Source organism: Ursus arctos, unplaced genomic scaffold, assembly GCF_023065955.2.
Source record: "Ursus arctos isolate Adak ecotype North America unplaced genomic scaffold, UrsArc2.0 scaffold_3, whole genome shotgun sequence".
Taxonomy (NCBI): domain Eukaryota; kingdom Metazoa; phylum Chordata; class Mammalia; order Carnivora; family Ursidae; genus Ursus; species Ursus arctos.
In genome coordinates, this window is record NW_026622985.1 from 25,585,716 (window position 1) to 25,611,419 (window position 25,704).

General features: G+C 38.8%; 1 protein-coding gene across 1 annotated transcript in view; it reads right to left on the reverse strand.

Annotated features, from left to right (window-relative positions):
• Positions 1 to 15,817, reverse strand: part of PCLO (piccolo presynaptic cytomatrix protein) — a 372,284-nt gene extending 356,467 nt beyond the window's left edge. The window contains exons 1-2 of the mRNA XM_026504655.4: positions 15,293 to 15,817; positions 7,506 to 9,318 (exon numbers count right to left, since the gene is read on the reverse strand). Of these exons, the coding sequence (XP_026360440.3) occupies positions 7,506 to 9,318; positions 15,293 to 15,549 (2,070 nt within the window). The 5' untranslated portion in view covers positions 15,550 to 15,817. The remainder of the gene's footprint in view (positions 1 to 7,505; positions 9,319 to 15,292) is intronic.
• Positions 15,818 to 25,704: the final 9,887 nt, after the last annotated feature.

The window sequence follows — 25,704 nt, forward strand, 5'->3', positions numbered from 1 at the left end:
GAGTTTTTCTAGTGGTTGCTATTACAGTATCAAGTTTCAATTTAGAAATTTAAAATATGCATTCTTACCTTCCTATAAAAGTGACAGTTTTTCAAGACAACCTTATATTACCACTACTTTAGGACTGTCTTAAGCAATATCCAAGAAATTACATTTAATGCATTAATTATACATCTTAATACGCAATAAAACTTTTTCAGCTTGATTTCTGTACCATCTGATATCATCTCACATTCCATCATGGTTATGCAATCACATTTTGGAAAACACTGATTTAATATCTTTCTAGTTTTCTTCATTTCTGAGGTAGAGTGAGCTATTCCATCCCATTCTTTTTATTTTCCTTTTAAATAGAAGAACCTTCTCCAGCGATTGTATGTATATGTATAGATATGCACACATGTACATATAGAGAGAGGTGATAACTTGTACGCATTCTTTCATGTGTTAGAACATTCTTAAGCTGCCCGCACACTCTCTCCTGATATCCTGCCGAGGTACAGAATTCATCTTATCATCGTATCTGGAAATTTAAAGGAATCACTCCCTAACTACCGTCTTCTGTGTTGATAATGAGCATGGTAGCTGTTTGATTTCTCATCTTTTTGTAGATGATACCATTTTTCTCTATGCAAGTCTCTCGGGTTTTCTCCTCATCTTTGGAAATCTGGTATTTCCTCAGGATGTACCTGTCAGTCATTTTATTCATCTTGCATGGCCAGTGGTAGCCCTGCACAAGCTGAAGAGCTTATCTCCATCATCTTGATTCTTTCTTTCTGAAGCTCCTATTAGAGCTCTTAGGCACACTCTTCATGACCTTTCAGATTTCTCTTAGAGCCCCAGAGCTCCCCGAATTATAAATAACCACTTCCTCAAAATGTCTACAACTTCATGGGCAGGCATCCAGAAAGAGCCCCCACATGTGAGATAAAATGCCCAACTCGTCAGCCTCTGCATCACCACAGGAAGTAGTAAAGAGGAAAATCTCAGAATTCTACCCCTTTCCAGGTGCATTCCCACCTTTTCCTTCCTTAACCACTCTCAAACCCAAGCTTTAGTTAGGACTATATACATAAATTAGACCTTAAGTCACCATTAAAAATTCCAGATTCCCAAGTTATCCATCAATTCCCAGACTCTAATTCTTCAATGGGAGGGAACTTCACCATTCGACCCCCTCCCCTCATGGTCCATGCTCTGACCTTCTGCTACTTCATTTCTCCCCATAACATTTATCACCAGTCATCACACTATATGTTTTGTCACTCTTACCAGAATACACTTTCTATGAGAGGACAATTTCTGTCTACTTTGTTCACTCTTAATACACCCAAAGCCTAGAACAGTACCTGAAACACAGTAAGTGCTCAGTAAGCAGCTGAATAATTTTTAATTGTCTTAATACAGCTCTACAATCTGGAAAAATCCTGAGTCTTTTCCAGATCATCAAGCAGACCCACTGAAATTTGAGTGTGGTAGTTATTTATGAAATATCCTCTTAAATATTTCTCAAGAATAAGGAAAATATTTATAAGTTCTTCATATTTCCTGAATGAACTCTTTTCTGTAAGGTCAGATGTTTTTGTTGTTTTATTTTTCAGTACTTCACCTGGGTCCGTCATGTGGTATTATTACTAAAATGTCAAGTTAGTCTCTTCAAACCAGTCATTTAGAGTGAATGTCTCCATTATTTACTAGGTTATCAACAGAGGTTTTTCTGTGTTTGTGGACATTCTCCTTCCCCATTACTCCTCTCCTTTGAGAGAAAATGGGATGGCAGAGGGTCCGTGTCCAAGTAAGGACAGCTTTATAGGACAGTATCAGATCAGTGCAGTGGACTCATCATTCAGTAATGTTTTGTTTGTTTTCTCCTTTAAATCACTCTTTTGTGCCAGAAGGGCATTACTTCTTTTTTTTTTTTTTTTAAAGATTTTATTTATTTATTCGACAGAGAGAGACAGCCAGCGAGAGAGGGAACACAAGCAGGGGGAGTGGGAGAGGAAGAAGCAGGCTCATAGCGGAAGAGCCTGATGTGGGGCTCGATCCCGCAACGCCAGGATCACGCCCTGAGCCGAAGGCAGACGCTTAACCGCTGTGCCACCCAGGCGCCCCAGAAGGGCATTACTTCTAATCCTCTTCCAAAGGCCCTAGTTTTCTCATGAGGGTCCATTACACAGTTCATCCCTTCATTGGGAGAATGCTTTGGCTTTGGCTAGAGGAAAGGAAAAATAAAGCCTCTCCCTATCCACTGTCTTCCCACTGGTCGTATTTGTTCCTACTGCAGTTCTTTAATTTGTTGTTTGATCACTACCCACAACCCATGACTGCTTTCTCTATTTGCTCGTTCCCAGCTTAGAGCTCACAGAGTTTCCCCGAGGAAGCAACTTGTACGGCGGTTTCCTTGGCTCTTTTTCTGTCACCTTCTTCCCATTTCCTTTCTATCTTCTAGGAATTCAACATTCCAACTTATGTACTACTGGGGGTCTTTCCAATTTTCTGGAACCACCATACATTCAATCTTTTAAGAAGTGGGACATTTGGAGAGAGGAGGTGAACTCACTGTGCCCAGTCTTCCTTTTTAAGAGGAACTATGTTGCAGTTTTTGCTTAGAATTACAGGTGCAAGACCTTTGTGCTACATCAGCAAGCAAGGAAGAAAAGAAAGTTCCCTTTTCTAAACATTCTTCCAGCTACTCCACCATCAGGAAGGTATTAATTGATTTTCTTTCTCCACCGGTTCCAGCCTCCTGACACTGGGCACAGCTCTACCCTCTTTCTCACCAGTTCTTCTTAACAGATTCTCCCCCACTGGTTTCTCTCACCGGAAATGCAAGACACAGAGGCCCATTCACCTAAAAGAGGTGTCCAGTTAAGTCATTTTGCCAATCTGAAGAATTTCTTTTTTTGTTTTGTTTTGTTTTTTTAATAAGTGGAGAAAGTATATATGCAGGTCCAGGTATGTTTGTTTTGGGTTTCGTTTTTTTTTTTTTAACTCCTGAAATATAGCCAGGTTTTTGTTAAATAAAATATCTGGTATCAGCCAAGAGACTGATTAATGTATGGGCCATCATGACAAAAAAAAAAAAAAAAAAAAACACAAAGCACCTTAAATCCACTTTCCTCACTGGCATTTGGTTCATTATCAACATTCTGCAAAATGACAAGTCACTTCATATATTACAAAATTTGATAAGAACCAGGAATTATTAGACGTTAGGGACAAATCTTTAAATCTCTCCCTAAATCTTGCCCCAGGCTACACATCAAAAGAGATCAAGTAAATCAGCAACAAAAACAACAATAAAAAAAGCTTTAGTTGCTATTTAGAAAGCAAATGTTCAGTTCCTGTGTCAAAAAGCAAGCCCAAAGAGAGAACTGCATTGTTGAGATTTATTCTGTTAATGGACTGGCAAGAAGAGATAGCTATAAACTCCTCTTGGCATCAAAAGTCTAGGCTTAGAGCCAGTAGATTCTTAAGGTTTATTTGGAACAGCACACATCTTGACAGCCAGTAGAGTGGACGGTTTAAATACCATCCTCTTCACACAGATATTTGAGTTGTGTGAGGGTGTGTGTGTGTGTGTGTGTGTGTGTGTGGTGGGCAGGGGTAAGAGAAAGCTGACAAATTTAGTTAAGGAAGTAAAAATCCCCTTCCCTAAAGCTTGTGTCTGAATGATGAAACCTCTCCAATCGTCCATCCCCTGATTGGTACTCATTTAAGAGCCAGGATATTCTTAACAAATATAGTCATAATTCTGATATGTTGGTAACAAAAAATAACAGAGAAATTTTCCTAGTTTTTTCAAGAATTGATACAGGAAAGCAGTATTCTATTTAACCCACAGACTACAAAAGTAATAGTATTGAGTTACTTGCATATAAACATCAAACTCGCAAATAATAAATCCATGTAAATTAAACTAAAGAATGTCCTGCCTCTGTCCCTGTCCGGCATAGAAAAACTGTTTACTCAATCTGAATATTTGAAGACAATATGACCCAGAGTGTTACGTCCTCTTCAGAGGATGCAGAGAAGTTCACCTCCTCATGGATTTATTGAACAGTTCAGAAGTCGTGATTATTCCCAAAATTTCATCTGTCTTATCTTTTGAAACAGAAGCTCTCAGCTTCTATCCGGAGCTCTAATTTCCCAACTCTGACCCCTTGATAATTCAGGAGTGAGGAACTGGCCATATGGTGCAGAGGATTAGGGTAAGGTGCCTTCCTAGAGTTCAGAACCAGAATTCAGATGAGATTTTTACTTATGCGAAAAAAGCAAAAGTTAAAAGTAATGTTACTTGTAATACTACAAATCAAATGGCTCTTGATTGACACCTCAGAGCCCAACAACTTATGACAGCGCATCTATATATAAAAAAGAAGTTGAGAGTAAACTTTAAAAGTCTCATCCATGTTGCATTATATTACAACTTAAAAAGCATTTAATATATTTAAAAGTACCTTCTCATGCAAATGTTCAGAGAATCCTCCTAATAACCCAATACGTTTGGCAGAGAATACGTTATTACATTCATATTTCAAATGGTGTCCTTGCTATAGAAAGTTTAAATGAGGTCATCTCATCAAGAATGAGGCAGCGAGGTACACCTGCCCCCACATTCCCAACACCTTTCGTAAGTGTCCAAATCCTATTATTCTTCACATTTCCAACCCAAATACTTTTGTTTTCATGAAGATAGATATGATGCCCACACACCCTCCACCAGTGATAGTGATGTGTCCTTCCTTGGACCTAATAGCACTTTATCTCTGTTCCTACCACAAGTAAACAGATTTGGAATCAGAAGATTTGGTTTGAATTCTGCTTGAGTATTTACTATCAGGATGATCCTAACAAGTAAAGTAACAATAGCAACCATCTGAACACTAGTTTTCTCACTGTTACAGTCAACAGAATATATACCCATGGAATTATCTGGAAATTTAATTTTGATAAAAACAAGTCAGAAAGAACTATGTCAACTGTAAAGCCCTGTACAAAGTTACTTCTCATATATATACTTTTTTCTTTCTCATCTACAAATTTTATTTTCCCTATTTTATTTCCTGGAAGAAAGACCACATCCAATGAATTCCTGATTCTGTCAGAGCATTCATGGGTGCTTCACAACAGGCATTTGATACAAACTTACAGAACGAATGAATGGTTGAATGTACAACCATATTAAGCAAGGTAAGTTTCATTAAGCAGAATGTTCACAGCAACCTGCTAAATGTGGAAGGCCAAAATCTGACTTGACTTCTCTCCAATCTCATTGCCTGTTTTCCCCCACCACTTCAGCCAACCTAGATTTACCTCTGATTCCTTCAATACACCCTACATTTTTCTGGCTCTAGGTCTTGGGCCAAATCATCACCCCCTTTCATGCCCTCCATCTGTTGAAACAGTATCCACCCTTAGCTCAAAAGGACCTACATGCCATTTTCTCCACAAAACTTTTCTCAATCTCACCCACTGGAACGAACACTTCCTAATCTGAAGTCCAGAGTACTTGTCCATCTCTCATAACTCTTTTCACTTGACCACAAATTATGTTGCCCTTTGCATGTATTATCTCACCTAATACACTTTGATCTTGTTAAGATCTGTATTATAGTTATCTTTATACCCTTCCAAACATGTATTAAATGTCTTCCATATAATAGGTATTCTTTTTTTTTTTTTAAGATTTTATTTGTTTATTTGACACAGAGAGACAGCCAGTGAGAGAGGGAACACAAGCAGGGGGAGTGGGAGAGGAAGAAGCAGGCTCCCAGCAGAGGAGCCTGATGCGGGGCTCGATCCCATAACACCAGGATCATGCCCTGAGCCGAAGGCAGACGTGTAACAACTGAGCTACCCAGGCGCCCCAATATAATAGGTATTCTAATAATAGATATGGCTTCAAAGTCCAACTGCATGCCTCTACTTTATAAATAGCCAAAAAAATGACATTTTATGAAATGATCACCTATTGTTTGAAGTCATTATTACCGTCCATTCCTATCAATATCATATGGTATGAGCAGAAACATATCTTCGCCAAAATTTTAGAAGCTACAACTACATAAACTACTTATAATCAAATTTCCGCTATAATTTGAATGCATGTTCTTATTAACTGCAACGTTATATTAAAGATGGCTTATCTGAAAAGCTAAGGTACTTAATAGGACTTTTGGATAAGAAGAGTAAATGATACTTCAGAAAACAACCAGAAGTTAACACATTTTTAATTTACATCATTTTAATCTCTCATCACAGTAAGTACCCCAACTAACCTCACAGCTACCAATAATCATCAATGCTGTCATTATCATAAAATAGACGTCATTTATAACAAGGGTACACAAGTCTCCTCTCTCAGGGATCTTTAAATCACATAATTCTTCCTTGCCTGCTGTCAGTTCCTTCCTGGGCTGTTCGCAGACAAAATGCACACATAGCCCACTAACAGCTGTCCTCCAGACAAAGTGATTCTGTGCCTTCTCGCCGGGTAGAAGCCACCAGATTTCTTTTAAAAATGTATTCTTCTAGCCTCTCTATTCTCACTTATATTATTATCTCATCTTCACTATGTTACTTCTTCACTCCAGAGAATTTCTGAGCTTTTCTGCTGTTTGGGGCTTTTTGCCCCTTCTCCCAGAATGTCCCCAAATCTCTACCTATTAAAATCTTTTTTTTTTTTTTTTATTCAGTGCCTTTAAGTGCTGGGTTAACATTAACTGACTTCTTGAGAATTACTTTTCTATCCTCAGAGTAAACAATGTCAAGCTCATTGGTGTCACTACTGGCCCCTTTATGATTTCATAGGTCAGGAACGCTTACCCAAAGACTTGGAAGATACAAACTGTGATCTTCTGAGAAGACACCCATCAATGATGAAGCTGTTCTCTGACTTCTTCACTTTACAGACTGACTTACACTGTTATTAATGACTCTCATGAGCGAAGCATGCCTTCACTACCGTATCAAAATCACTGGCAGAGAAAGGGGATGTACAGTTTGGAAAAGTTTATCCAATTTTATATTAAAATTATATTTATAATGCAAAAACAATGTCTGCTTTTTTCCCAGCACATATGATCCCAATTAAGAGTACCTTAAGTTTGGTAGGCCAGAATATGAATTTAAAAGTTCAAGTAATATCACTGCATACTAAACAGTAAATATCACTGTATGCTACACAATAAATAGTGTGGATCTTATGGGACAGAGTGCAATGAGTAAATGCTCACTATCTTTGTACTGATTCATTTTTACTTTAAAATGCCAAACTTATCAGAAATTGTGGCAATATTTTGGGCCTATTATTGGAGAAAATATTTAATTTTTTTTTAATTTACAATTAGCAGAGAAGAAAAAGAGGAAGGACGGAAGGAGGGGAGGAAGGAAAGGATGAGAGGAAAACAATGTCATCCTGATCCCAGGGATAAACTAAGCATCCTTTGTGCAAAATGATGATACGGTTTAAGAACATGAACACAATGAATAAATGCACTCACCTCGGTTAAATGAGGATTGGGATTAAAACCACAGAGGCTACATACAGTGGTTTGACACTCAGTGCATGTGTTAAAATTGGCCTTTTCTGGAACATGCAACAGAAGTTCTGTGGTATTGCAAAGAGGACAGATGGTTTTAGGGAGGCCTTGTACTGGGGTCTGCTCCACAGATGGAGAAGTCGATGGCTGCAGAGGTTTCCCAGCTCCTGTTTGGCTTACTGGTTTTGGAGATTGCTGAGCTGAAGGCTTTGCTGGGCCAGGCTGTTGAGGAGCGGGTTTTGCTGGACCAGGCTGCTGAGGTGAAGGCTTTGCAGAGCCAGGCTGTTGAGGAGGGGGCTTTGCCGGGCCAGGCTGCAGAGCTGGGGGCTTTGCAGAGCCAGGCTGCTGAGGTGAAGGCTTTGCAGAGCCAGGCTGTTGAGGAGGGGGCTTTGCCGGGCCAGGCTGCAGAGCTGGGGGCTTTGCGGAGCCAGGCTGCTGAGGTGAAGGCTTTGCAGAGCCAGGCTGCTGAGTTGGGGGCTTTGCAGAGCCAGGCTGCTGAGTTGGGGGCTTTGCAGAGCCAGGCTGCTGAGTTGGGGGCTTTGCAGAGCCAGGCTGCTGAGCTGGGGGCTTTGCAGAGCCAGGCTGCTGAGTTGGGGGCTTTGCAGAACTAGGCTGCTGAGTTGGGGGCTTTGCAGAGCCAGGCTGTTGAGAAGGGGGCTTTGCTGGGCCAGGAGGTGGAGCTGGAGTTTTTCCTGGCCCAGGCTGCTGAACCAGAGACTTTGTTGGCCCAACCTGCTGAGAAGGAGTTTTTGGAGGCCCAGGTGGCTGAGCTGGGGACTGTGGCCCAGGTTGGTCAGCTGGGGATTTTGTTGTCCCTGGCTGCTGGGCTGGGGGCTTTGCTGGCGCTGGCTGCTGGGACGGAAGTTTCTCTGACCCAGCCTGCTGAGCTTGAGGCTTCGCAGGCCCAAGAGGCTGAGCTGAAGACTTTGGCCCAGGCTGCTGAGCAGCAGGCTTTGCTGTCCCTGGTGGCTGGGCTGGGGGCTTTGCTGTCCCTGGCTGTTGAGCCGGGGCCTTTGCTGGCCCTGGTTGCTGAGCTGAGGGCTTTGCAGGCCCAGGGTGTGGCGTGGCAACTTTTTCAGGTCCAGGTTGCTGGGCTGGAGGTTTTCCGGGACTTGCTTGCTGAAGAGGTGGTTTGGATGGGCTTTGCACTGAGGGTTTAACTGATTCTCCCCTTACAGGGTCGGACTGTTTAGTCTGAGGCCTGGCTGCATCTCTCTGATGTGCCTGGTCTGTCTGAGGCGCCTGGGTAAGCCCCTGAGTTGGTTTGCCTGTCCCTGGAGGTTGTGATTTCATCTTTTCCGGTTGCTGAGAAGATTTGGGAGAGCCATCCTGTTGTGCTGGGACTCTCACAGGTCCTTGCGGCTTTGGACCTGGCTTAGGTGACTGTTGTGAAGGAGGCTTCGTGATTCCTTCAGGTTTTCCTTGTTCTTTCTGAGCTATTTTTTGCTTCTTGGCAGTTTCTTCCTGGGATGCATCAGAGTCTGATATCAAATCAAAAGGATTGAATTTATTTACAACAGAGGAGACAGCACTTAAAGGGTTAACCTCTGAGAGGAAGCCAGGCATCATACTAGACTTGTGCTCTTCCTTCAGATCAGTTCTGGACTTTGATTCTTTCAAGCTAATAGTGGAAGGACTCCTTCCAGGCGACTTCTGCTCTGACCTCAAAGTGTCTGTAGTTCTACTCTTACTGAGACCAGGCGGAGCTGAACGGCCAGGGTCCGGTGGTTTCCCTGGCTGCTTTGGAGGATGACTACTATCCAACTCTTGCTTCCTGAAAGAGTGAAACAAAAAGAAGTAAAAATAATGGAAAATATCCCAACTCAAAATAATATTAATGAGCCATTACTTTCTTAGAGCCTGAAAATTAGGCATGCATAGTAGATACAACCAGAACGCATTCTGCAGCATCCTGTAAATGATCACAAAATCTTTTAAGTCTTTGTTACTTTCTAAACATGGGTAGAGATTTTTCAACAAGGTAAACAAGAAGGGGAAAAATCAGTACTTGCTACTAAGTGATGAAAAATTAAGATACCTAGTTAGACATTACTTATAATAGTTTACCTTGATGCTTAATAGAATCAGGCCATCCTTAAAACCTTATTAATATTAACTCAATAAACCAATGCAGGGCCATGTTCTAGTACATTCATGTTTGAAGAATGCTATTCTTTCAAATACTAGCAGCACCAAGAATTAAAAATATTCATTTTAAAATGTGGGAGCTTGTTGCAACTGTTTTTGTTTGTGTGTTTTACTTGATTACAAGTAGTTACATTAGTAATATATGGCACACATGACATCAGGGAACTTATTAGAAAAGGAGGTTAGGTGATGCATTTTCAGGGACCTTGAGAAAGTTGATGATTATTCAGTTTTACCCTATTCAGTCTAAAAAGAAATTATTCCTCAAATATTATTCTTATTAAAACTTCACAAAATGAGAAGTCCTACTTTAATTTGAAATTTTTGAGAAACAATTCCATATTTCTGTTAGGAGGAAAATGTTATGCTACTTAATTATTTTTCTGATAGCTCATTCTTAATCTAAGATCTCTATGCAAAATAATGATAGATGCTTAAAGAATCTTGAGATACAGCTTGGTATACAGTTAGCAACAAGGTGGTTGTGACCCCACTTTTGAAAGTACTATTACTTTTCTCAGAAGAAAATACATAATAATCTCTTTACTTAATGTTTTCTATAACATTTACTATTGCCACTGTTAGACTATCAATATTATTTATTATTGACAAAGATTTAAAAATGTAATTAATTTGCAAAATTTCTTTTAATTCACAAACATACACAATGGATTTTTTAAATAGTTTTGGAAACATCATCATTTTCAGATGACTACGGTTAAATAATTAAAATAGTTGATTTTTTATACTTTCAACCAAAAATCAAATACATTGCTTTTTAAAATAAGCCATTCTTTACTGATAAAGTTGCAACTCATAAGAATAGGCTGTATTAGAATTACATAAAGATAAAATTACGAGTATTTCATTTGATATATGAAGCTCTTTAATTTGGAAAAATATTTATTTCTTTTTGATTAAAAAAACACAGTTATTCAGTAGCACTTAAAATATGAGATGATCACAGTCAAGTTCTACAGGTTTTAATTTGTTCTATGAAAATTTACCTGCTAATGGGCCAGATTATAAATTTTTAATTTCAAATCATTGAGTACTTAGTATGAATTAAGTTTTGAAATTCCCCAAATGGCACAGAAATTTGAGAGAGATCAAGTTAGAAGGCATAGTAGAAAGAAATACAGAAGTATTACTTCTAAATAGCAAAAAATCAGAAGGAAATAATTTATAAAAGCCAATGTATGCAAAAAGTAATTTTCTAATAAAAGTTGAATAAACAGAATTCTTAGTTTTGGCAATTTCCTCCAAGGAAAAAGTTACAAAAATTTTAGATAACTTAAACAAGGAGCTAAAATTATTACCCTAATTCCAATGGTTCCAAGGTATCTTTTAAAATACTATTTATTTCCATTTGGGGAATATAATTTTGAATGCTTCTTTACAGGCCACTCTATGTGTTCCCTTCCACAGCAAGATCATTTTCAAAAATTTCACTGTTCAGATCTTCACATTATTCTAGAAATGTTGCACATTCGATTAATAAAATCTACCACTCTCACAAAGGGCACATGCTTAGGAACTTCATTACAAAAATACTTATTTCATAAGTAATTATTTAGATATTTTATTGAATTGGTTCCCCAGTAGAGTCCTAGAGACCTATATTTAAAGAGTACAAAAAAAAAAAATCTATTCTTAACTAAATTGTCCTCTCTTGAAAATACTATTAAACTTAATCATTGTTTTTGTGTTGTTTCACATAATCCAACACATGTACAAAATAAAAAATAAACTTTGTGAATACCAAATATTTGTGATATCAACACTAAAATTTAAAGCAAACTGCTTACAGCAGAAATTATAATTGCATGTACCACCTACAAATATAAGGTATATAATAAAATCCCCATGAGAAAATACTGATACAGCTATAAAGACTGCCCTACAATTTAAACTAATTTCAGCTACTAGAATTATATAGGGAAACATGAAACATGGAGATATGGAGGTGAGAAATAGACAATCAAAGAATATATAGGCTTAATACTGAACAAAAATATAAAGATGTCTCAACTAACTGTGGTCTTTTGGTCAATTTTTGTTTGGTGTTAATGGTTGTTCTGTTAAAAAGAAAAAACAACTAAAATGCAATCTGTGTCTTGTATACTCCACTGTGACCTCCTAGAGAGAGAAACTGTTTTACTCATTTTTGCATCACTAGAACCAAACCTGTTAACTAGAGCATTAGTGTCTGATGAATGAATGAATGAATGACAATGAATAAATGAATGAATGAATCAGGTTTCTGTTTTATGCTAATGTTTCTTGAATTCTTTTCATTCACAGTCATTCTGAGATATAAATGGAAACATTCCACATGCATTTTAGAACCTGGACTTGGCCTGCTACTCTAGGAAGAAAAACATTTGTGGAGTTGCCTTCCAGTCGGAAAGGTGCAAAGGAATACTAAAGAAAATAATGGATTCAGTCAGAATTCCTATAAAATATTCTACTTATCAGAAGCATTTTTCAGTAAAGCCCTTCTCTTATCTGTAGCTGTACATAGAATGAGGAGACCAAGTGATAAAATGGCCTTTCCCTGGGTCTTCAATTAATCAGAAATCCAGAGCATTTGTTTGTAACCTGTAACTTCTAGTTTGTAATAAACCATGTTTTATATAACCTCCTCTTTCATTACTACTATCATCACCAGATTAGAATATATATTTCAGCTACAAATAATATTTCAGCTACAAATAAGGTAAACATGCATTCACGGATACGTATGTTAAAGCTGTTGGAATGCTAAAAAAAAATTTTTTTATTGGAGCACAACAGGCAATGACACTTGACAGTGCTGAGTCACATAAAGTTTTTTGATATTAGAAATATAAGCAACTTTGGGGAATATCTATTCATTTTTATACCGTAGAGGATACTAGGGCTTAAAGAGGGTAAGAGATTAATCCAAGGTTATAAAACTAGTTAATCACTGATATCTGGTATCAAGACTCCTGGTGGGGGCAGGGAGGGGAGTGGGAGTTCCACTACATGGCACTGACTTTTCCATATGTAAAAAAAGGTGTAGACACATCAAAATAACTCACAACAGTGAAGAACTCAACATACAATGTGTCTGGAGCCATCACTGCCAGTGCCATTCATTGCTGATATTGAGATCACTACTCCTGATGTTTAGAGTCCCTTCACATTAAAATTCAAACAAAAACATCCCTGCCAATCTGTAATTGATCCTTATAATGATTCTACAAGACAGGTAGGACAAGTGCCACGTGCCTTATTTGGAGGCAAGGAAACTGAGGCACCTATGGCTGAGAAGTATACATAATTTGTCATGAGTCTGTTAAAATTCATAGGCTAAGAACCTAGGTGTCTGGGCTCTCAACCCTTATTCAAGAACAAACAAAACAAAACAAACCACCATCTCTAATTGACACACTTAACCTCTTCAATCTTTAAATAGTTTAGATATATTTTCTTATATATACTTAAGTTACTGTACTTCTAAAAATCTAAATGATAAACCAAGTGTTTCTTTGGTTATCACATACAGGGATAATAACTTTCCAAAAATGATGCACTCTTTATAAAAATATTTCACTAAAATATAAGCAGCTCTCAAAAATCAGAAACATACTGTTTATACAGTTAGATGAAGCTTTCACCAATAACTGTTGAGGCCGCAAATTATCTGTTAATAAAAATTCTACTATAGGGGCGCCTGGGTGGCGCAGTTGTTAAGTGTCTGCCTTCGGCTCAGGGCGTGATCCCGGTGCTCTGGGATCGAGCCCCACATCAGGCTCCTCCGCTAGGAGCCTGCTTCTTCCTCTCCCACTCCCCCTGCTTGTGTTCTCTCTTGCTGGCTATCTCTCTCTGTCAAAAAAAAAAAAAAAAAAAAATCTAAAAAAAAAATTCTATAACAAAATTATCAATGTAGAATCGGACAGAAGTACAGCTTAAAGCCAATTTCATAGGCTGAAATCATTATTTTTCAGCCACCCTCTGAATAGAAGAAAAGTTAAGAATGTAGAAATAAAAGCTCACACTTTTTCTTGTTCTGTGTAACCAGCATGCGAAACCTGTTGCATGTACCTCTTAGGAAAAACTGTGAAAGAGCTAGCATACATTTCTAAAAGGCTAATAAAAGTACTGTACCTCGTTATTACCCTATGAAAATCTAATTTATGAACATTCAACATTTTTTTCCAAGTCAGGTTTTCATCAGTAGAGAAAAATGGTACATATCGTAAGCTGTAATACTTAAGGTAATGGATAAGAAAGACTTTATAAGAAATAGCCCATATATTACTAGTTGAAAAACACATTTAACATAAAAGAGCAAGTTTTACTAGTAGTGGTGGTTTCGTTTCAAGAACACAGAGTTCTTAGCTGATATATTCTAAGCATTTAAGATTTTATGTTAAAAATATTTCAACTGTCCGTTACACTTCTCCTATGTTAAATTAAAATAATTATTTGACAAAATTATACTCATATACTTACATGACAGTTCCTAAGTTAAAACGCATTTATGAAGTAGAGGTTAAGAATCTACACCCACAATATACACATCTTTCATATTTCCAATATCTCAAATGAAAATTGTAGGTCTCTCTTCAGTTATCCTAAAGCAGGAATGGTTTCAGGACAACGGACAGAGAACTGTACTCTAAGGGAGGGTGTAAAGTTAAAGGGTTTGTTTACATTAATAAAGGCAGGGCAGGCACAATGATTATACCCTCTTACTACTCTAATTAGAAAACAACTAATTTATTAGATGAAGGAAAATGGAGAGCTAGAGAGGGAAATTAAACGTTAATATTACAGAATAGCTCTTAATTGCCTGTGCAAGTTGTCATTTATTTGCTTTGTCTTGAAATGTATTGGAAACTAATTTTAAGATAAAACAAATTCACATTTTTCCATCAACTAAAATACTTTTGCATATAAAAGAGCAATAGTTTAAAAAATAGCATATACTAATTCAGAAATACATGTACAGCACCTGGTCTGCTGCAACCAAACCATCTGTTTAATGCCACAACATATTTAGAGTCCCTCATTGACTATAAAAGGTGTGTTCAATCTATACCTTCTACCTAAACAGCTCCTGGTCTCTGGGGGTGGGGTGGGAAGGAAGGACAGATCACCTCCAGGGGAATTAAAGGTATTGTTACAGAAATATTTCAGACATCATTCACAGAGAAAAAGATGCCGAAATGACTGAGGAGGTTTAAACAGAGACAGGTAAACACCCAGTTCTATCCATCTCCCAACACGTCCGTTTTCTATTAATGGAAGACTTCCAGATTAGTAAAACACTGGAGGGCGTCTCTCCACGCCATCCTAGAGGGAAAAGGTTCCAAAAGGCCAAAAATCACAACCTAAAATCACAGTTCCAAGAATGCAACCCTTGACTATCCCACCAGAAACTCTACAATGCATCATTTTTATTCTGCCCATCATAAGGCTTATGATCTCTTTATCGTCACCCCATTAGGGAGAATAAAATGAACGGAAGCGACATATATGTACTGCCGTGCTGGCACATACGGGCTGGCACATATGTGCACGGGGAGCTGTACATATATGCCCGGACATATATATCATGCTGTGCGTGCCTGTGCATGGAAGGCGGCTCCGCAGCGGCCGGGGGAACGCTTCCCTTGGGCAGCCCCTGCGCCCTTGACATGACAGCGGCGATCTGTCTCTTCTCCTCTTCGCTCAGCTGGCTCAGATCCGCCTCCATGCCGGCCGGGATCACCGTGTGCAAGGAGCTCCCCGCCCCGCCAGCCCCTCCTCCGGCTGCCGCCGCCGCCGCCGCCGCCGCCAGCCCTTCCGGGAGCCCTTCCCCTTCCAAGCTCGCCTCGTTGCCCATGGCTCAGGGGGACTCGGGGCCGCCGCGCTCCTTCCTTGCGCTGCGTCCCCGTCGGGAACCCAGCGGCCCGAGGAGCAACCGGAGCCGGGGTCCGCCGTGGGGCGTGCAGGCGGCGGAGTCCCAGGGCTCGGGACCCGGCACCGCTGCCCAGAACGCCAGGCGGGTGTTAGTCCCGCTCACAGGTGACGCCCGCAGCCGGTGCCTCCTCCATGTTGGACAACTCCCCGAAGCCGCCTCAGCGCCCCGAGCCGGGGAGAAGCACGTCTGAGCTGTGCCAGCCGGGTGCCGTCCGCCCCTCCCACCGCGCCCCGCCTCCTCGCCCGCGCCCTCGCAGTGCGCATGCCCCTCTCGGAACAGGTGATGGCCGCACCCGCGCCCATCCCGCTCTGCGTCGCTCTGTATCCTTCCTCACTCTCAGCACCGATTTAAAGGAGCCCGGGGAGAGCTCAGCAGAAAACTGGGGACAAAACAGCCGCCGTTTCTTTCAGGCATATTTCAGGATGCCTCAACCTGAGTTTTAGCGAACTACATTCAAGGGGCAGGGAGGGGCTGCAGGGGAAATATCTGTTCCCCTCATTGGACTCATGGGATCTGTAGTTTCAATTTTTTTTTTTTAAGGGAGGGTTTTTAAGATTTTAGGAATGGACTCAGGTAACTGGATATTTACCTTTGTGATACCTTTGTGTGATACCTTTGTGACAAATTCTCTCAAAGGAGCTAAAACTGGAGCTTTTTATTTAGGACTTTTCCAGAACAATTACATTAAAATCTTAGATACAGCATCAGTAAGCAGGTGAAGTTTTTGAATGCTTGTCACTGTATTGTTCCCTAAAGGGACGACACAAAAGTAGAGGATTATGGGAAATTGTGGATGGGGTACTGTAATAAGATTCAGATTGCAGAATATTAAAATGTTAAAGTGGTGTGAAATTTTGAAAACATGAATTCAGTCCCTTTTTTGGTACAGATGTGGACAGAAGAACCCCGAAAGTTAATTTGTATACAGGCACATAGCTGGTAAGCCACAGAGGTATCACTAATAACCATTCTTAACAGACCGACTCCCCATCCATCCCCAAACACACAAACTCCTCTTGCTACTACATTTCCTAGAAGGGAATGTTTTAGTTCAGCACTGGATAGGCGGCCCAAGTTTTACTACCTACCCTGGCTAATAAAATGGACCTAATGTCCCACTTGTTGAGGTTAAAGAAAATCAAAAGCTAACAGCTGGGAATGAATACACAGAAATAAGTTGCTTAGAAAGTTTCCAAGTTTTTACAATAATCGTTACAATATTTTGATATTTTGCATTCCACTTGTATCAAAACTAAAAAATGGCACAGTTATAAGAATTTGTGATATGCACTGCTTTTAAAGATGTCTAGTCATCAGATGAAGTATCATTACTGGTTGGATTCCTACAAAAACTTTGCTTAAACTTTCTCTCATAACACACTGAGATATGACCTCCAAAGTCAAAACTGCTAAGTGTCATACATTTCAATAAAGAGCATGCTTTTACCCCACAAAAACCAATGACATGAGGCAACCTGACATTCCGACGGCCACATCTGGAGACAAATACACTATCGTCATACCTCCTGGAAATGAGTTTGCTTCAAAAAAGGAGATAATTGGTACATAATCCTGAATCTCTGGCAAAATGAGTAACTGCCCCAATGCCTAGACAGCCCTAGGAATCACTAAGGCTAGATGGAGGTGGGGAAGAAAAAGATTCACGTACTGATTATTTTCTCATAATATGCTCAAGTGTTGTGAGAATAAAATACATTTGATAGTTTAGCACATCTTAAAGAAACACAAGCTTAAAGAAATGGTAAGATGAACAATCTTTCAAAGACTGGCCTCAGAAGAATGATTAAACTAGAAAACAGATTGTTAACTCTATAATCTCTCCCATTACAGATGGAGAGGAGTCTGTAAAAGTAATAAGAAAGAAATACGAAGTGATAATCCATATGCAAAGTAATGTGCATAGACTAAACAAAAAGCAATAATTTGTAAGATGGGAATATTATAGCCCATTGTGAAAACATGTGCATTCACCTTCTCCTTCCCTCCTGTCCCGGGAGCAAATGTCATCAGAAAACAGGAAAATGGGATGTACGATAGAGTAAATGGACTGTGAAAACAAATGGGAAACATTTTGGTTGTTTGAGGTTTTAAAATGATTTTGCCTTTAGGACCTTTATACCTGTGAGTTTCGAAAAATATTTCTTTTTTCAGTCTTCCATTTGGGCTTAACGTTGCTTGTGCTTGGGAGATGTTTCTGATCTGAAGAAAACCACTAGAGCAGAAGCCAGGTGTATTACGTGAGTGTGAATTCTCAGAATTCTGGGGGTAAAAGGATGAAAAGTTAAATGTTATAGATAACTTTATCTATACTTTCTCTCCTTGCTTACCCAGAGAAATATCACAATTAGTTTCATTCTGCAAATTCACTAGTGGTGCTGTATTCAAAATCTTTGTTGCTCCCTATTCATCATACCTACTGTAATGGTCATTTATTTGAATTTAGATTTAATTTAACAAGTTGATAGTTCAGCTCCAATTCACTCAGCCTGATAGGTAGGTCATGAAATTAATTAATTTATGAAAACCTGCACTGTTATATACCATGATGTCTTTCTAAAATGATTTTTCAACTCTGGAAAACCAGATCTCTTCCTTTGTTTACTTTTTTCTCACCTTCCCATGTAGTTTCTATTTTAGTAGATTAGAACCAATCTAAATGTGATAACAATTAAATATGACTAGATAATGAGTCATTGGAATGAAATTGCCCAGTCTACCCGTGTCCTTGCAGACACCACTCAACCTAGGATAAAACCAAATAGACCTGTGTGTCACATGTCCCATACTTCAATAAATTCAGGCTTTGCAAAAATTAAAGTTAGTATAGTCTTCATCAATGTAGAAGAATGTGTAGTCTCACTTGTTTTTAAAAACTTACAATTAAATAATCTTCGTATGTTAGCCTTTTAATTAAAAATAATAGCATATATTTATTAAACTCTAGTTAGTAAGCAATTATCTGAATAGTGGCTTATTTATTAAATGCCCATTATATCCATATTAAAACCATTATAATAGTGCAAGTGAGTGTTTTGTAAAATCGGCCATTTCATAAGCTAAATTTGAGAGTATAAATAGATTCAAACCTTCTGGAAAATAATTTAGCAACACTTATCAAGAGCCTTAAAAAGAGTCATAATCTGTGATACACTTCTAGAAACCCACCCCAAAGAGATTGCTTGAGTTATATAATGGGATTGTGGGAAAAAAATCTTCACTAGAGTATTAATTATAGTAGCAATAAATAAAAAGTCATTCCTGCCTCAGTAAATGAGAACAGAGAAGTAAAATCTGGTGCAACCAGATGACTGTATTTTTTGAAAATACTTAAAATAATGTTTTTAAAGAGTCCATTACAACATAGGAAAAATTTCACAAACGATACATGGGACAAATTTTCATAAATTTATGTCATCACAATAGTGCAAAAAAATTAAATTACTAAAATGCATAGGAAAAAAACCCAGGAAATAAACCAACAAACAAAACCCATATATATTTAATGAGAGGACCATTGGTAATCTGACTTTTTCTAATTTTCTATATTTTCCAAATTTTTCTAAATGAACTTGTAGGATTTTTTCTCATGGTGTAGGAGAACCAATAATTATGACTAATCATTTTTTAAAATGACAAAAATAATGCAACCTGTTAAGCTAGATAAGCAAAATGCTATCATCATTTTGTGACAAATGCCCATGAAGAAAATGGTATAAAAAAAAAAATGCTGTGGGATATACCCTAACAGTGATTCCATGTGATTAGGTGAGTGATAAAATTTAGACTATTCTTATGTTTTCTATATTTAGAAGACCATGCATTTTAGTGTATGTGTGCATATATATATTCATGTTTGTGTAAATATAGACAGCATACGTAATTTTTGTATAGGCACATTTTTTTAATGTTTCTTCACTAACGGAAGTTAAGAGTGGATTGCATTAATTTAGTGGAGAAAGAACCTGCGATGGTTTAAGGTCCGACTTCATTTTTTCCTGTGGTTGATCTGCTTCTCGATTGCACTCTAAGCCATTTTTGTTAGCTTTGCTTTAAAATGAGATTTGCAGCTATAGAGGAGATAATTCAAGTGAGATTGCAGTTGATTATGAACTGGCTTCTCAATTTTGAGGAGAAAAAGCATGAGAAATATTTTAGAAAAAAGTTTGATAAATTTATTTTTGAATTCTGACATCTGGACTATCAGGCAGTTGTTTTTTTTTTTTTTTTTCCTTTTCCCCTTTATACTTATTCTACAGCAAATCTATAATTTAAAATAAAAGAAAAATTTGCTTGTATTTAAAATATGTTCCTATAGACATAGGGTATATACGATCTTAAGAATACAATTAGTTACTATGCCACTTTACACCGTTACATTGTGAATTGAAAAATTCCTAATAAGTCATGAGGCTATGACTTAGGTGGATTCAGCATTCTTTCTTTATTCACCTGTTTTATAAATAGGCTTAAGAATTCAGAACCTACTCTTTGGAAAATGGAGACATGTGTACATGTCTTATTCTTTATGATGTTTTTGGTTGACAGTGTCAGACTTGAAATCCTAGCTCCGACATTTTACATCTATTTGGGTTAGTAAGTCACTGACTTTTTAGAACATGAGTTTCCTCAACTGTAAAAATGGAGAAAATGATATACTCCCTCTTAGGGTCCTCGTGATAATTACAATGAGAATAAGATGTGAATGCACTTTTAAGCTAGGACACATATCAGCACAGTTGTGGTGGTTTGTTACAATACCGGCGTTAGATGAATCACACCTCTCTACGGTGGAACGGCCACGCTTCTCAGCAAGAGATACTGTTTCCTCACCCTTTGCCTGAAACTGAACCCCTTACTGAGATAATGTGGTAGGAGAGGCATGGAACTTCCCAGGCTAGCCTTCCAATCTGGCCCATGTTCTGAAGAAGCCTAGGAGGTGAGACCAAGAAGAGATGAACTCAGCTGCCCCAGTCCCAGTGAGCCCAGCTGTGGCCTCGGCTGAGTCCCACTGGAGAACCCTGCCTTAGCTGCCACATCTTTTGGCTATAGTCACGTCACTGAATCAGGTGAAACCAACAGAAGTGCCCAATCAACCCAAAGAATCAGGAAATAGAATAATGGTTATTATAATAATTACTGTCTTATGTTAAGTCACTCAGTTTGGGGGGTTTTGTTAAACTACTTAACTGATATTCCAGTTTTTACACAGTATGATTATGCATAATCTTTCACAATTCCCCTTCCACTCTTTTGTTTCTAGTGACTATTTTCCCATTTACTGTCCAGATGGACTTGAGTTATTTGTTCAAAATTTCCAAATACCATCCTTCTAAACTCTAAATGGGAAAGAGCCCAATTATGCTGAAAACTTACGTACTTGTATCATGAAAGGCTCAAACAAGAAAATATATGGGAAGATCATTTTTCAACTATGTAATGCTATCCAAATAGAAAGTTATATAAAAAGATGAAAAATTTATGCATGAGAATTTTTCTAAGAAAGACCAATGTATTTATTTGAGAAACTTCTGGGGGAGGAAGGTGGCATTCTTAAGGTCCTACTCAAGACGGTGGCTAGCTTACAGACTTACAGAACCTTGGGAGAAACACTTGGGATCAGAGGTTCAAGAATATTCTTAGGATTTTTTAAAAGTTAATATGATACAAATACTATACCTTATATAACAGTGTCTTTAGTATCTATCCAGTAAAACCTGTTAACAGTCATATAATCTTCTAAAGAAGTCAGGATCACATCAACTAGAGGACACGCAGTTCTACCTAGCCTGGTGATGGACTGGAATTCAGACATTTTGGAAGAGAAATGAGGGCTTATCTGCATTGGTCCATAGAATAAAGAGAGCAATGTGAATTGGTGGAGTAACATGGACTGGAAGACACAACTAGAGAAATGTATAAGGGATGAAAGGGACATGATGCCACTTACTTTGTGGAAAGGGAGAAATGGAAATGACTTCACTGCTACCCTCTAATGGTGTTGTGGCCTAGGGGCCTTTGCAGGACTGACCTGTCACTGAGGCTTCAAAGTGGTTCCTGTGGATTGTGCAAAGTCCACCTTTATCTCTGCCATGCAAATTCCAGGAAAATCCACGTTACTAAGGCATTTACGCCTTATGGATTCTTTGAGATAGGATAGAGGTGAGGAATGGCACAGCAAGAGATGAAGATCTTTATATTCAAGTTGATATACATTAAAAACATAGGCAATAGAGATACCATGTACATACACAGGAGCCAGAGGACAAAGGACTATTGACATCTAGGTTTAAGTCATAATTATCATATGGGCTGAAGTTTAAGGTTTATGAGGTTTACACAGAGCCCCATAATTTTCCAATGTGCTAATTCCAAGCTAATGGGAGAAATCTTTGGCAAGTTTTGCTCTTCTCTGTCTGCAATCAGAGAAAGAATAGATGCATTTCAATAGGGATATATAAAGAGGAATTGGAAAAAAATACAAATTACTCTTTTGACAACAATTCAAAACCCTGAGAAAATATTATCTATAGACATGTTGAAAAGGATCAATAGCTGGCCTTCATCTCAGACAAATTAAATCAAAATCTTGAGGGAAGGAGGTGGCATTTGTATTTTTTAAAGCTTCCCAGATGATAGTAATATACAGCTTGGGTTGAGAACTACTACTTTGAAAGGACAGAGGATTTTAGTATCAGCATTACAAGACTGAAGATAAGAAAGAGGCACATGGGAATCCGTGTAGACTTCTCTTCGAACCTGAAACCAAAGGTGTCAGCAGCATCGTTGCCACCATCAGAAATAATTTTTGAAGCAAAAGGTAGAAGTCACAGATTTACTCCGTTCGAAAATGATAGCATGCTTGCATTTGGACTACGGTATACAATTCTGGCCACTGCAGTTTGCAAAATGTGTAACAGATTGAGAGAAGCAAAGCCAATCAAACAAAAAGAGACATAAAATCACTTTAATCTAGAAGATTGAAGGAGTGAATCTAGAAAGATAAGAGCATCCTACTGAAGAACATGAATTCAGGACATGTTGACCAAAATATGTTCAACTAAAACCAAGGGGATTTTTGGATACATGGAAAAGGCAAGCTTAAGAAAAAAGCAGTAACAGGACATAGTACATGGATGGATTTGTTTACGTGCCATATTAGGATGAATAATGCTAATTCTTCACCAACGTCACTTTTCTCCTCTTTTGGGCAAGTAGCTACACCACAGCTGCCAACTTCCCTTGCAGTTCCCTGTGTCCTTGTGTGTGACCCAGCTCTGGCAGATGAAAATGTGCTACTTCCAGGCCCAGCCAAAGGAATTCTGGTATGTACGCCTCTGTGGGTGACAAAGATGGAGACTATGGTGCCCGGCAGAAGTTATACGCATTGAAGACGGCAGAGCCATTGGGGGGATTCCATTAGGGGAGTTTCCTTGATGACCATGTACGGAATTCTGTCTTTCCCTACTAAGACCACCTTCCCTGGTACAGTTATGTAAACGAGGGGGGAAATATATAAATACATTATGTTTGCATCACAGTATATTTTTGTTTTTTGGTCTTTTCGTTAACGTACTAAGCCAGTGTTAACTAATACAAAGTAGCAAGAGATACTTCTGCCCAGGAGAAACTAGCATCAATAAAATACATCCCCTCCTTATCCCTTTGCACATCAGTGATCCTGGGTCCATTTTTCTTTTGAAATAGCAGGAAGGGTAAATCTGGGTGCCTCACTGACCCTTGAAAATGCCATCCTCACCTCTTGGGTTTTTATTCTTCTTCAATTTGGCAAGATGGTCCCCTCACCTATATCCCTCCATGCATTTCCCCAGGCCAAGCTCAGGGCCACTCACCAACATCAGACCTTTTCCTACTCTGAAACCACTACTGTTCTTGATCATTATTTGAGAATCTTATTCATTTGACGTTTATTTGCATATGGTTCTGCTTTCTTCAGTGAACTGTTTCAGAACTGAGTTTTTCAAGTAATGTAACAATGTTTTTCTCTTGCAGTCCTATCTGTATCTAGTGCACATAGTGAGTGCTCAACCAACAGACATTAAATGCATTATTTACTGAGAGGTCTTCAGGTTAAAAATGTGAATAACACAAAACAGACCTTAGGTTATTTTGTGGGGGACTTGTAGAAGGGAGGAATACGGGACGGTTTTCATCAAGGTTAAGGAATTTTATAATGATATAATTTTTAACCTATAAATATTGTATTTAATGTATTACCAAGGCACTGTTAATTTTCTTATATATATTTTTATCTCTATTAATCTTCTGACAGTTTTGTCATGTATCTATTGTTTTGTTCACTTTGTAAATGAAAAAGTAGGGATTCGAGAAAGTTATTTGAATTTCTTAAGGTCACTTAACCAGCAAATAACAAGAAGAGTTCAAACCGAACTCAACCTGACTCTTAGACTTACTGCTTCCCTCACTTGTATCAAAGCATCTCCCATTTCTAATTGTATAAGGCAGTGCCTGCCAAAGAGCACACAGATAGACTCACAGGACGGCATACCTGTGGCCACTGTCAGAGCTTGGATAACACATTTCGTATATTAGAAGTATATAATACTTTCTCTGACAAGCTAACCAAAAAGATTAATAAATGGAAAATGACACGTAGTCCTCTATTGCCCAAGAAATATTCCATGCAGCCAAAGAGAAGAAAAATAAATGAGGATATTGAAAAAAGTGTAATGAAAACATTTCTCATTATTCTGATTTTATGGGATGATTTAATAATAAATTGTCTTTATCATTATCAATTTATCATGTTTTATGTGCATTTAGGGCTAGATGCCTTGACTTCAAATCATAGGGCAAGAATTTTTATTGTTCACCATTTCAGGAGCCATTTGGGGAATGTTTAATTTTATTCCAACCAAGCTCTAGATTTGCCAGGTTAATTATTGATGAGTAAGCGGAAGATGGAAAGGATTTTATATAATTCTGCCTGAGGCTTCCCATGTCTTCCCCCATTCGACTTACAGCTCATATAAAAAGATCAGTGTCTGCTCTTGGCAGATGGTCCACAACCTGCCTATAATGATAATACTTCATGTTTTCCCTTTACTGCAGGAATCTCAAACTTTTGAAAACTACCAGCCATACAACACTGCTATAACCATCATAGGTCTGTTTTACAAATGGTTAAACTGCAGAAATGAATCAATGAGCCAGACTCCAGCATAACACTTGAGTCATTTATACTCGCCACTAGAGAAGTTTTATTTTTCACACATTTTATTCTCATCATCCATAAGACCAAAGACATACCAATCGCGTCATTCAAAATCTGAGCTCTTCAAAGAAAAAAAGAGTGATTGTATCAATCTAATAAAGGATCCTCCAAGACAGATAATCATGGTCTTGTGTGGATTTCCTTGCCATTCTTGGCAGGAAATGGTGGCTATTTTTAACCATAGATAGTAAAAGACTAAAACAGAAGCTGTTAGATTTTCCACAGAGGAAAGGCCCCTTCTGAAGAGAACAATATGGTTTCTTTCTTGACATCTTACAGGTTTCATGCCACTTGCAAATGCATCCTGAGTAAACATGAACCATCTGGCACAGAAGCAAGCTCATACCTTGCAGCTCACTAATTTGCTTTAGATGGCCTAGAAGCCCACCTTGGGAGGAGGGAGTTAAGATGGCGGAGGAGTAGGGGACCCCTTTTTCAGCCGGTCCCCTGAGTCGAGTTGGATAGGTACCAGACCAGCCTGAACAACCACGGAATCAGCCTGAGACACAGGAAGATACATCTGGATCTCTACAAATGAACATCTCCAGCGCTGAGTATTGAGGCACGAAGCAGGGAGCCGAGGAAACCCCACACAGATATCGGAAGATAAACAGAAGGGGGAGGGAGCCGCCGCGACTGGGCGCCGGGAAGCGGTAGCCACCTGCACGGGGGAGCGGGCGGACTCATGGACAGCACCCGCGAGAGAGCAGACTGAGACCGTGAGCCGGGAGCACGCGCCACCAGACTTCTCATGGAGCTCCAGAACTCCAGTGCGCTCACTGGATCCAGACTGAGACCGGGAG